Raw genomic sequence first — 12,240 nt, 5'->3', positions numbered from 1 at the left:
CCCGAGTATAAGCCGAGACCCCTAATTTCAACCCAAAATCCCAGGAAAAGTTATTGATTCGAGTATAAGCCTAGGGTGGGAAATACATCATCCCCCCCTGTCATCATCCAGACCCGTCATTAACATCCTCATCATCATCACCGCCTGCCATCATCCAGACCCTCATCATCATCACCTGTCATCATCCCCTTGTCATCATCCCACACATCCCCCCCTTCATCATCCCCTTGTCATCATCCCACACATCCCCCCTTCATCATCCCCTTGTCATCATCCCACACATCCCCCCTTCATCATCCCCTTGTCATCATCCCCACCCCCCTTCATCATCCCCTTGTAATCATCCCACACACCCCCCCCCTTCATCATCCTCTTGTCATCATCCCACACCCCCCCTTCATCATCCTCTTCTCATCATCCGCCCTCAGTGGTCTTCAACCTGCGGACCTCCAGAGGTTTCAAAACTACAACTCCCAGCAAGCCCGGGCAGCCATCGGCTGTCCGGGCTTGCTGGGAGTTGTAGTTTTGAAACCTCCGGAGGTCCGCAGGTTGAAGACCACTGCGGCCTTCGACATCATCCAGCCCCCTCTCACCCCCCCCCCTTTAGTTCTGTACAGTACTCACCTCCGCTCAGCGCTGGTCCGGTCCTGCAGGGCTGTCCAGAGAGGAGGTGGTCCGGTGGGATAGTGGTTCCGGGCTGCTATCTTCACCGGGGGCGCCTCTTCTCCGCGCTTCCGGCCCGGAATAGAGGCGTTGCCTTGACAATGACGCAGAAGTACGTTGGCAATGAACGTACCTCTGCGTCGTTGTCAAGGAAACGTTGCTATTCTGGGGCCGGGCCTGAAGCGCTTAGAAGAGGCCTCCTCGGTGAAGATAGCAGCCCGGAACCACTATCCCACCGGACCACCTCCTCTCCGGACAGCCCTGCAGCACCGGACCAGCGCCGAGCGGAGGTGAGTACTGTACAGAACTAAAGGGGGGTGAGAGGAGGCTGGATGATGTCGAAGGCCGCAGTGGTCTTCAACCTGCGGACCTCCGGAGGTTTCAAAACTACAACTCCCAGCAAGCCCGGACAGCCGATGGCTGCCCGGGCTTGCTGGGAGTTGTAGTTTTGAAACCTCTGGAGGTCCGCAGGTTGAAGACCACTGCGGGTGGAGAGTTCACTCGAGTATAAGCCGAGGGGGGTGTTTTCAGCACGAAAAATCGTGCTGAAAAACTCCGCTTATACTCGAGTATATACGGTACATGTCCTAATCCAGCCCAGACATCAACGATCAATAAGCCACATAGTATCACTTACGATTGCCTCATTACTTTTTCATTCTAACTTGCATTTTTAGGGGACTTCCATACCTTAAATGTGATTTCAGCTAAGCATCGTGTACATTTTATATAAAAGCGAAAGATAGGGAGGCCTAAGTATTGCTCATTTTGCACAGTTTCCTTCCGGGCATTGAATTTTTTCCCTTTATATATATACTCTCCACATGTTTTGCACCTACAATAAAGAAAGAAAATCCAGTTAAAGATCATGACATGCCATATAATTTGCAGTAAAACTCTGCTTACACTAAAACTACATTTAACACGCTATTGCAGTGCAAGATAACTGACAACAATTAGCACACACTACTGGCAGTTTATAACATTTTTCTAATAATGTGTGAAAACTAGAACCCTACTCCTGTTCCCTCAGAGCTGCCCAAATATTTCCAGTATGAAAGTCACTGCATGTTTGCCAATTTAGGCTGTGTTCACACACAAGAAAATGGCTGAAAATAAGACTGTATGAATCCAGCCTTATGCTGCAATTCTCTCAATCCTATGCATGCCATATCCATACAGACCCCATTGATATAGAAAATACTTAATATAAAGTATAAAATGTACCAGAAAAACAAGTTCGATTCTAAGAGCAAGGTCATAGGATATGGTTCTATTTGTGGTGAGCCGACCATGAGAGAAGGGACAATTAGTCAATAAAACATCTCTAGAAAATGTCAGGGATGGTCGCCAATGATTGTGAGATTTGACAGATGTCTGGGGGATGTCTTCTGGTTACTGGATGACAAAAGTCTGCATATGTAAACATTTTAAAACCTATGACGTGTACTCTGTGTATAAAGATGGGTAACTCCTTCCAATAAACAGCTAAGCTCATTTTTGATATACTGAGCAGTCTGTGTGTATTTATCAATAGCTCTGGTTGGCCAACCACACCTCTCACCCCAAATCAGACCCACACAGGTAACCAGTATTTGTTATCCATATCATCATTATACCCTGAACGTCAAAGAAAAGGACAGGTAGTAACTGGTAATAAATTATTTTTGTATGCCACAGAAGAATGGTATATATATATATATATATATATATATATATATATATATATATATATATATAATCTGTTACAAACTTTTGCTCTAATAAAAACAAACTATCATGACACTAGTACTAAAATATTAAACCACCTCTAACAAGGACTTTGGGGGAGAAATTTATCAAGGTTTGCCTGTCACTTGAGATGAGCGAAGTTAGTTATAGTAATTCGATTCGTCACGACTTCTCGGCTTGGCAGTTGATGACTTATCCTGCATAAATTAGTTCAGCTTTCAGGTGCTCCGGTGGGCTGGAAAAGGTGAATACAGTCCAAGCAGAGAGTCTCCTAGGACTGTATTTACCTTTTCCAGCCCACCGGAGCACCTGAAAGCTGAACTAATTTATGCAGGCTAGAATCAGCAAACTACACAGAATAGTCCAATATAACAGTATTTTATATGGGACTGGGATATAAGGGCCCTGCTTGGACTATTCTGTGTAATTTAATAAAATACTGTTATATATACAACCAGTCCTATCCCAACTATTTCCTACTCTTACAATTATACACCACATTTCACATACAAATATATACCTTGAGGTCTGCATCCATTTCTTTTACTGCTTCCACTAATTGACACGTGGGTTATGTGTAACGCAGAAACCTCGGTGCATATTGTTTCCACATCTTATTAGTGTGAGCCCCCCAATCTCCTTTTATATTAAAGTCAGCAAACGCCGAGCCGCGAGGTTCGTGACGAATCGAATCACTAACTTCGCTCATCTCTACCGGTCACTCTTCTAACAGAGAAATAGCCGCAATGTATAAGCTTCAATGAGTATTTGTGATTATTAGGCGCCACACAAAGTGGGTGTGGTTTAAGTTTAGTAATTTTTTTTACACACATGTATTATATTATGCACCTTTTTAAAAAGGTCACAGCTTTTCCCCCACTTAATAGGTAGTGTACAAACTACATGACAAAAAGTGCATTGGAAAAAAAAATGCAAAATTCGTAAAAATTTTCCACATATGAAACTGGCATAAAAAAAAGTGCAAACATGAAAAAAAAAAGCAGTGAAGTCACAAATTATACATTGCATCTTTGTTCTTCTATGGATTTAAAGGGGTACTCTGGTGAAAATCTGTTTTATTTTAAATCAACTGGTGGAAGGAAGTTAAACACATTTGTAAATTACTTCTATTAAAAAATCTTAATCCTTACAGTACTTATTAGCTGCTGAATTCTACAGAGGAAATTCCTTTCTTTTTGGAACACTGATGACATCACGAGCACAGTGCTCTCTGCTGACATCTCTGTCCATTTTAGCAACCATGCATAGCAGATGTATGCTAAGGGCAGCATGGTGGCTCAGTGGTTAGCACTGCTGCCTTGCAGTGCTGGGGACTTGGGTTCAAATCCCACTAAGGTCAACAAGAAATAAAGCATTATTATTATTATTATAATAACGTCCGCAGAGAGAACTGTGCTCGTGATGTCATCAGACAGCATTCCAAAAAGAAAAGAATTTACTCTGTAGTATTCAGCAGCTAATAAGTACAGGAAGGATTAAGATTTTTTAATAGAAGTCATTTACAAATATGTTTAACTTTCTGCTACCAGTTGATTTAAAAGAAAAAAGGTTTTCACCGGAGAACCCCTTTAAATATGGCATTCTGATTGCCTGCAGCTTAAAATTTTTTTTTAAAAAGGCAGTACATTGGCTGCCCGCGCACCGATCGTTTGAAGCTAGCATAGATTTTAGCTACAATTTCAGTGTGTGAAGCCATGTCCCTTCCCGATAATTTTACACTAATCCCAAATGAGAAGGTCAACATACAGTCAAAAACAATTACAACTTTGATACATAAATCCAGTATTTAGAATGGTTCCCTATGTCTTATCATAGAAAAAAAAAAAAAAAAAAATTCTCCTCTTATCAGGCTACCCCTGTCCATGGAACATTTTTATTCACTGGAATGACAGCTTAAAAGCAAATCTGTCACATACAAATTGTCTACTGAACTAGCAGCACTATTTAATAGAGCATGAATAGAAGGTATACATGTTATATCTTTCTAACTAGTGTCAGAGTATTTTGCTTAAAAAAAAGCCAGTTAATGTGGAAAGGTGTAAGGTGGCATGGGTGCCACCCCTCCTATTGGTTGGTCAGAAGCGACCGACATATAGTAGATTGAGGACGGGGGGGGTTAAAGTTCGGTTCCCCCGTTCTGCCCACCCACAGTAGTCAGGGCAGAACGGGGGAACTGTGGTGTGACCGGCGGCGGCGGTGGAGGTCACCTACCGGTGACGAACCTGCAACTACAGAAGCCAGTGAGTTCTTGACTAGCAACATCTGGAGTGCTACAGTTTGGAGACCACTATAAAATGGTCTGTAAACTGTAGCCCTCCAGATGTTGCAAAACTACAACTCCCAGCATGCCCAGACAACTGTTTGCTGCCTGGGCATGCTGGGATTTGTAGTTTTGCTAAATCTGGAGGGCCACAGTTTGGAGATCACTGTGCGGTGGTTTCTAAACCGTGGCCCTCTAAATCTTGCAAAATTACAACTCCCAGCATGCACGTACAGCAAACAGCTGTCTCGCCATGCTGGGAGTAGTAGTTTCGTACCTCCAGCTGTTGTATAACTACATTTCCCAGCATGCCCTTTGGCGATCAGTACATGCTGGGATTTGTAGTTTTGCAACAGCTGGAGGCACACTGGTTGGAAAAGGCTGAGTTAGGTAACAGAACCTAACTAATTGTTTTCCAAACAGTGTGCCTCCAGCTGTTGCAAAACTACAACTCACAGGATGCACGGTCTGTCAGTGCATGCTGGGAGTTGAATTTTTTTAACAGCTGGATGTTTGGCGCGCGCCCCCCATGTGAATGTACAGGGTACATTCACATGGGCGGGTTTAAAGTGGGTTTCCTGCTTCAAGTTTGAGCTGCGGCATATTTATTTTTAGCGGGAAACTCACCGTAAACTCACCCATGTGAATGTACCCTATAAACACTATACTACACAACACTAACACAAAATAAAGGGTAAAACACTACATATACACCCCCTTACACTGTCCCCCCCAATAAAAATGAAAAACATATCGTACGGCAGTCTTTCCATAACAAAGCCTCCAGCTGTTGCAAAACAACAACTCCCAGCATTTCCAGACTGCCACTGACTGTCCAGGCATGCTGGGAGTTTAGCAACAGCTGGAGGCACCCCGTTTGGGAATCACTGGCGTAGAAAACCCCTATGTCCACCTCTATGCAATCCCTAACTTAGTCCTGATATGCACATGGCGCTCTCTCACTTTGGAGCCCTGTCGTATTTCAAGGAAACCGTTTAGGGCCACATATGGGGTATTTATGTACTTGGGAGAAATTGCACTACAAATTTTGGGGGGCTTTTTCTCCTTTTACCCCTTATGAAAAGGAAAAGTTGGGGTCTACACCAGCCTGTTAGTGTAACATTTTACATTTTTTTACACTAATAGGCTGGTGTTGTCCCATACTTTTTAATTTTCACAAGAGGTAAAAATTTTAGGAGTCATTTTTTTTTCCTTTTAACACAATTTCTCCTGAGTAAGGAAATACCTCGTATGTGGATGCTAAATATTCAGCGGATGCACAACAAGGCTCGGGAGTGAGAGCGCACTATGTACATTTCAGGCCTAAATTGGTGATTTGAACAGGGGTGGCTGATTTTACAGTGGTTCTGACATAAATGCAAAAAAATGTATATCCACGTGTGACCCCATTTTGGAAACTATACCCCTCACGGAATGTAACAGGTGGTTCAGTGGACCTTAACACCCCACAGGTGTTTGACGAATTTTCGTTAAAGTAGGATGGAAAAATGAAAAAAAAAATTTAAAAAATTATTTTAACTAAAATGCTGAGGCGGCAATAGTGTTTTGTTTTTAAGCGGCACCAGTACACCGGCACCGGCAACTCTATACAATTAGCCACTGCAGGGCTATCTTTAGAGAAATAGTGGAGACTATTCTCTTGACCTTAATGTTATAAGTACTAGGTACACCTGGTATCAATTTTAAAGCGTTACTTTTGGGACATTTTATTAGTACACAATAAAAGTTACTTTTTAGGGGAAAGCAATAGGGTTTTTTTTACCCCGGGCTTAGGCCCTGGGGTTTAGTGCATTATGGGTTTGCTATAAGCCACCAAACATACTGGAAGAGGCAGAAGATCAATTACTGAGGCAAATAAACAAGGCAGCAAATCAGAATGAGGTGATAATAATGGGGGACTTTAACTATCCTGATATAAACTGGGAGACTGAGACCTGTGAATTTCATAAAGGTAACAGGTTTCTGACTATAGATAAAGACAATTATCTGTCCCAAATGGTGCAGAGACCGACCAGAGGACTTAATATTAGCCAACAGACCTGACAGAGTAACTAATGTGCAGGTAGAAGGACACCTGGGAAATAGTGATCATAATATAACATAACTTGTTCTTCAATAAGGAAATCTCTCGAGGGGCCACAAAAACAGTGAACTTAAGGAAGGCAAAGTTTGACCAACTCAGAGAAGACCTAAACAATATAAAATGGGGTAATGACCTCAAAAACAAGAATACTGACACAAAATGGGAGACTTTTAAAAATATCTTAAACTCTCACTGTAAGATGTATATACCGTATTTATCGGCGTATAACACGCACTTTTTAGGCTAAAATTTTTAGCCTAAAGTCTATGTGCGTGTTATACGCCGATACACCCCCAGGAAAGGCAGGGGGAGAGAGGCAGTCGCTGCCCGCTTCTCTCCCCCTGCCTTTCCTGGGGTCTAGAGCGCTGCTGCCGGCCCTTCTCTCCCCCTGGCTATCGGCGCCGCTGCCCATTCTGTCCCCCTGACTATCGGTGCCGGCGCCGACAGCCAGGGGGGAGAGAAGCGGCGCCGACAGCCAGGGGGAGAGAAGGGACAGCGGCACCCATTGCCGGCGGCGCTGCCCCGTTGCCTGCCCGGTGGCATAATTACCTGTTGCCGGGGTCGGGTCCGCGCTGCTGCAGGCCTCTGGCGTGCGTCCCCTGCGTCGTTGCTATGCGCTGCACGGCGCGGCGCATGACGTCAGTGCGCCGCGCCGTGCATAGAAACGACGCAGGGGACGCACGCCGGAGGCCTGCAGCAACGCGGACCCGACCCCGGCAACAGGTAATTATGCCACTGGGAATGGGGGGAGGCAACGGGGCAGCGGCGCCGGCAATGGGTGCCGCTGCCCCTTCTCTCCCCCTGGCTGTCGGCGCCGCTTCTCTCCCCCTGGCAATCGGCGCCGGCAACGATAGTCAGGGGGACAGAACGGGCAGCGGCGCCGATAGCCAGGGGGAGAGAAGGGCCGGCAGCAGGGCTCTAAACCCCAGGAAAGGCAGGGGGAGAGAAGCGGGCAGCGACGGCCTCTCTCCCCCTGCCTTTCCTGGGGGTGTATCAGGGTATACACACGCACACACGCACCCTCATTTTACCATGGATATTTGGGTAAAAAAACTTTTTTTACCCAAATATCCTTGGTAAAATGAGGGTGCGTGTTATAGGCCAGTGCGTGGTATACCCCGATAAAAACGGTACCTTATGGGAATAAAAGGGTCAGAAATAAAAGAAAACCAATATGGATGAATTAAAAAAAGTTCAGGGGGCAATAAATAACAAAGATAAAGCATTTAAACTACTAAAAGAGGACGGCAGTGAAGAAGCATTAAAAAGCTATAGAGAAAAATATGTAAGTAAAATATGTAAAATACAGATAAAAGCCGCAAAAATAGAGACAGAAAGACTCATTGCCAAAGAGATTAAAACTAACCCCAAAATGTTCTTTAATTATATAAAAAGCAAAAAGTGTAGGCCCTTTAAAAAACAGAAATTATAAACGGGGATCAGGAAAAAGCAAATATATTAAACAAATTCTTCTCCACTGTATTCACTGAGGAAAATGAAATGCCAGGTGAAATACAGCGAGATAAGGTAAACTCCCCTTTACAGGTCATCTGTCTAACCCGGGAAGAAGTACAGTGCTGCGTACAAAAAATCAAAATAGACAAATCGCCAGGTCCAGATGGTATTCACACCCGTGTTCGAAAGGAATTAAGTAATGTAATAGACAGACCCCTATTTTTTAAATTCATGGACACTATAGTAACAGGGACTGTTCCCCTGGACTGGTGCATGGCAAATGTGGTGCCAATATTTAAAAAGGGGACAAAAAGTGACCCCGGGAATTATAGGCCTGTTAGTTTAACCTCTGTTGTATGTAAATTGTTTGAGCGTTTTCTTAGAGATGCTATTTTGGAATATCTTGAAAGCATGGCTTTATGAGGGATCGGTCCTGTCAACCTAACCTGATCAGCTTTTAAGAGGAAGTGAGCTCCAGAATGGACCAGGGGGAAATCGCTGAATGTTGTATATCTGGATTTTTCATAAGCATTTGATATGGTGCCACATAAAAGGTTGGTGCATAAAATGAGAGGGATTAGGCTGGGGGAGAATGTGTGTAAGTTGGTAGGTAACTGGCTCAGTGATAGGAAACAGAGGGTGGTTATTAATGGTACTTATTCTGATTGGGTGACCGTTACTAGTGGAGTACCACAGAGGTCAGTCTTGGGTCCTGTCCTATTTAATATTTTCATTAATGACCTTGTAGAGGGGTTGAATACTAAAGTAGCAATCTTTGCAGATGATACTAAACGCTAGAGGACAATAGAGGACAGGGCACTGTTGCAAATGGATCTGGATAGGTTGGAGGCTTGGGCTGGGAAGTGGCAGATGCACATGGTAATAAGGTAATGCACATGGGAGGAATAATCCGGGCTGGGATAATGTATTTAATGGGAGCACACTTGGGACGACTGATGTGGAAAAGGACTTGGGAGTTTTAGTTAACAGTAAATTTAGCTGTAGTGACCAGTGTCGGGCAGCTGCTGCCAAGGCAAATAAAATCATGGGGTGCATCAATAGGGGCATAGATGCCCACGACAAGGAAATAATTCTACCACTGTACAAATCACTAGTCAGACCACACATAGAATACTGTGCATAGTACTGAGCACCAGTGTACAAGAAAGATATAGTGGAGTTGGAGAGGGTTTAAAGACGGGCAGCCAGGGTAATACGGGGAATGGGAGGACTACAGTACCCAGGAAGATTATCAGAATTAGGGTTATTTAGTTTAGAAAAAACTTAGGCGGCTTAGGGGAGACCTAATAACTATATTTAAATATATCAGGGGACTGTAAAGAGATCTCTCCCATAATCTATTTATACCTAGGACTGTATCTATAACAAGGGGGCATCCTCTACGTCTAGAGGAAAGGAGGTTTCTACACCAGCACAAACTGGGGTTCTTTACTGTAAGAGCAGTGAGACTGTGGAATTGTCTCCCAGAGGAGGTGGTCAAGGTGAACTCTGTAAAAGAATTTAAAAGGGGTCTGGATTAGGGATCGACCGAGTATCGGTTTGGCCGATATTCATGATTCTGGACGTTATCGGCAATTACCTTGCCGATAATCTGATAACGATGTTCCCGGGGCCCACGCTACTTCTGGCCAGAAGCGGGCAGCGGCGGTCTCTGGCCAGAGGATAGGTGGGGGGGGGGGGGCAACGGCGGTAGTTGGTCTCAGGAGGACCCCAGGACAGGCAGGGGGAGAGAAGCGGGCGGCGGTCTCTGGCCCCGCAAAAGCCGCTGCAGCTCATTGATTTAAAGCGCCCGCTTTAAATCAATGATCTGCAGGGGCTTCTTCGGGGTCGGGGGGGGGGGGGGGGGGAGAAATAGCCGATAACTTATACCGGAATATCGGTATAAGTTAACAGCTATCGGCCTGAAAGGCCACTGATCATCGGTATCGGCCCTAAAAAATTGTTATCGGTCGATCCCTAGTCTGGATGCATTTTTGGAGAGTAAAAACATTGCTGGTTATGTATATTAGATTTATAGGGACAGAACGTTGATCCAGGGATTTATTCTGACTGCCATATCTTGAGTTGGGAAGTAATTTTTACCTCTAGTATGAGGGTTTTTTGCCTTCCTCTGGATCAACTCAGTAGGGACTCATTAGGGTTATAGGTTGAACTTGATGGTCTTTTTTCAACCTTATGAACTATATTACTATGTAACTTGCTTGGCCTCTTTCTGCCTAATCTTGTAGATTTCCCTATCTTCATTGCTCTGGGTTGTTTTATAATTACTAAATGCTAGATTTTAGTTTTTTATTATTTTGGCCACTTCTGCTGAGTACCACAGTGGTCTCTTCCTTTTTCTGCTTTTACTGACAAGTCTAATGCAATTTTCTGTTGCCTTCAATAATGCATCTTTTAAGTAGTCCCATTTCTCCTGGACTCCACGTGATCCTTTCCATTCTGATAGGGACTCATTTATGACTAATCTCATTTTTGAAAAGTCTGTTTTTCTAAAATCTAAAACTTTTGTTTTTGTGTGGTGTCACTCCTTCACTGTTCTTATATTAAATCACACTAACTGGTGATCACTACCACTAGATCCCAAGCTACACTAACATCATACACCAAATCCCCATTTGTGAATACCAAATCCAAAATGGCCTCCCTCCGGGTTGGCTCTTTAACCACTTATTGTAGAGATAATCCCAGTAGGGAATTTAGAATATCTGTACTCCTGTCAGAACTAGCTATTTTGGTTTTCCAGTTTATATTCGGAAAATTGAAGTCTCCCATAATATTAACTCAGGTTAACCCCTTAAGGACCCAGCCAATTTTCCGTGTAGGACTCGGCCATTTTTGCACATCTGACCACTGTCACTTTAAACAATAAAGGGGTTTCCGGTGCTTACACATCTTATCCCTTATCCAAAGGATAGGGGATAAGATGCCTGATCGCGGGAGTCCCGCTGCTGGGGACCCCCAGGATCTTGCACACGGCACCCCGTTTGTAATCAGTCCCCGGAGCATGAGCGTGATTACGGTCGACCGCAGGGCCAGCGGCGTGTGACGTCACGCCTCCGCCCCCGTTTGACATCACGCTCCGCCCCTCAATGCAAGCTTACGGAAGGGGGCGTGATAGCTATCACGCCCCCTTCCGTAGGCTTGCATTGAGGGGCGGAGCGTGACGTCGCGAACACGCTCCGGGGACTGATTACAAACGGGGTGCCGCATGCATGATCCCGGGTGTCCCCAGCAGCGGGACTCCCACGATCAGGCATTTTATCCCCTATCCTTTGTATAGGGGATAAGATGTGTAAGCACCGGAATACCCCTTTAATAACTCCTTTCATTCTGATTCCGAGATTGTTTTTTCTTGAAACATTCTACTTTATGTTAGTGGTAAAATTTTGTCGATATTTGCATCATTTCTTGGTGAAAAATTCCAAAATTTTATGAAAAAATTTTACATTTAGAATTTTTTTTGCTTTGAAGCTCTCTGCTTATAAGGATAACGAATATTCCAAATAAATTACATATTGATTAACATATACAATATGTCTACTTTATGCTTGCATCATAAAGTTGACATGTTTTTGCTTTTGGAAGGGCTTTAAAGTATAGCAGCAATTTTCCAATGTTTCAAAAAATTTTCTAAATCAACATTTTTCAGGGAACAGTTCTGTTTTGAAACAGATTTGAAGGGCCTTTATATTAGAAATACCCCATAAATGACCCCATTATAAAAACTGCACCCCTCAAAGTATTCAAAATGACATTCAAAAGGTTTGTTAACCCTTAAGGTGTTTCACAGGAATAGCAGCAAATTGAAGGAGAAAATTCAAAATCTTCATTTTTTTACACTAGCATGTTCTTGTAGACCCAGTTATTGAATTTTTACAAGGGGTAAAAGGAGAGAAATCTTCCTAAAATGTGTAACATAATTTCTATTGAGTAAGGAAATACCTCATATGTGTATGTGAAGTGTTCTGTGTGTGCACTAGAGGGC

At 43.7% G+C, this 12,240-nt stretch overlaps 1 protein-coding gene across 2 annotated transcripts in view; it reads right to left on the bottom strand.

Moving 5' to 3' along the window:
- The window catches only part of YJU2 (YJU2 splicing factor homolog), a 133,943-nt gene that overhangs the window by 96,201 nt on the left and 25,502 nt on the right, over positions 1-12,240 (bottom strand). For both annotated transcript variants that reach the window (XM_056571862.1, XM_056571857.1), the window contains exon 3: positions 1,354-1,498. In XM_056571862.1, the coding sequence (XP_056427837.1) occupies positions 1,354-1,498 (145 nt within the window). The remainder of the gene's footprint in view (positions 1-1,353; positions 1,499-12,240) is intronic.

Source organism: Hyla sarda, chromosome 1 (genome assembly GCF_029499605.1).
Source record: "Hyla sarda isolate aHylSar1 chromosome 1, aHylSar1.hap1, whole genome shotgun sequence".
Lineage (NCBI taxonomy): Eukaryota > Metazoa > Chordata > Amphibia > Anura > Hylidae > Hyla > Hyla sarda.
Note: the sequence above shows the minus strand (reverse complement) of the source record. Positions and strands in the feature narration are given on the sequence as shown.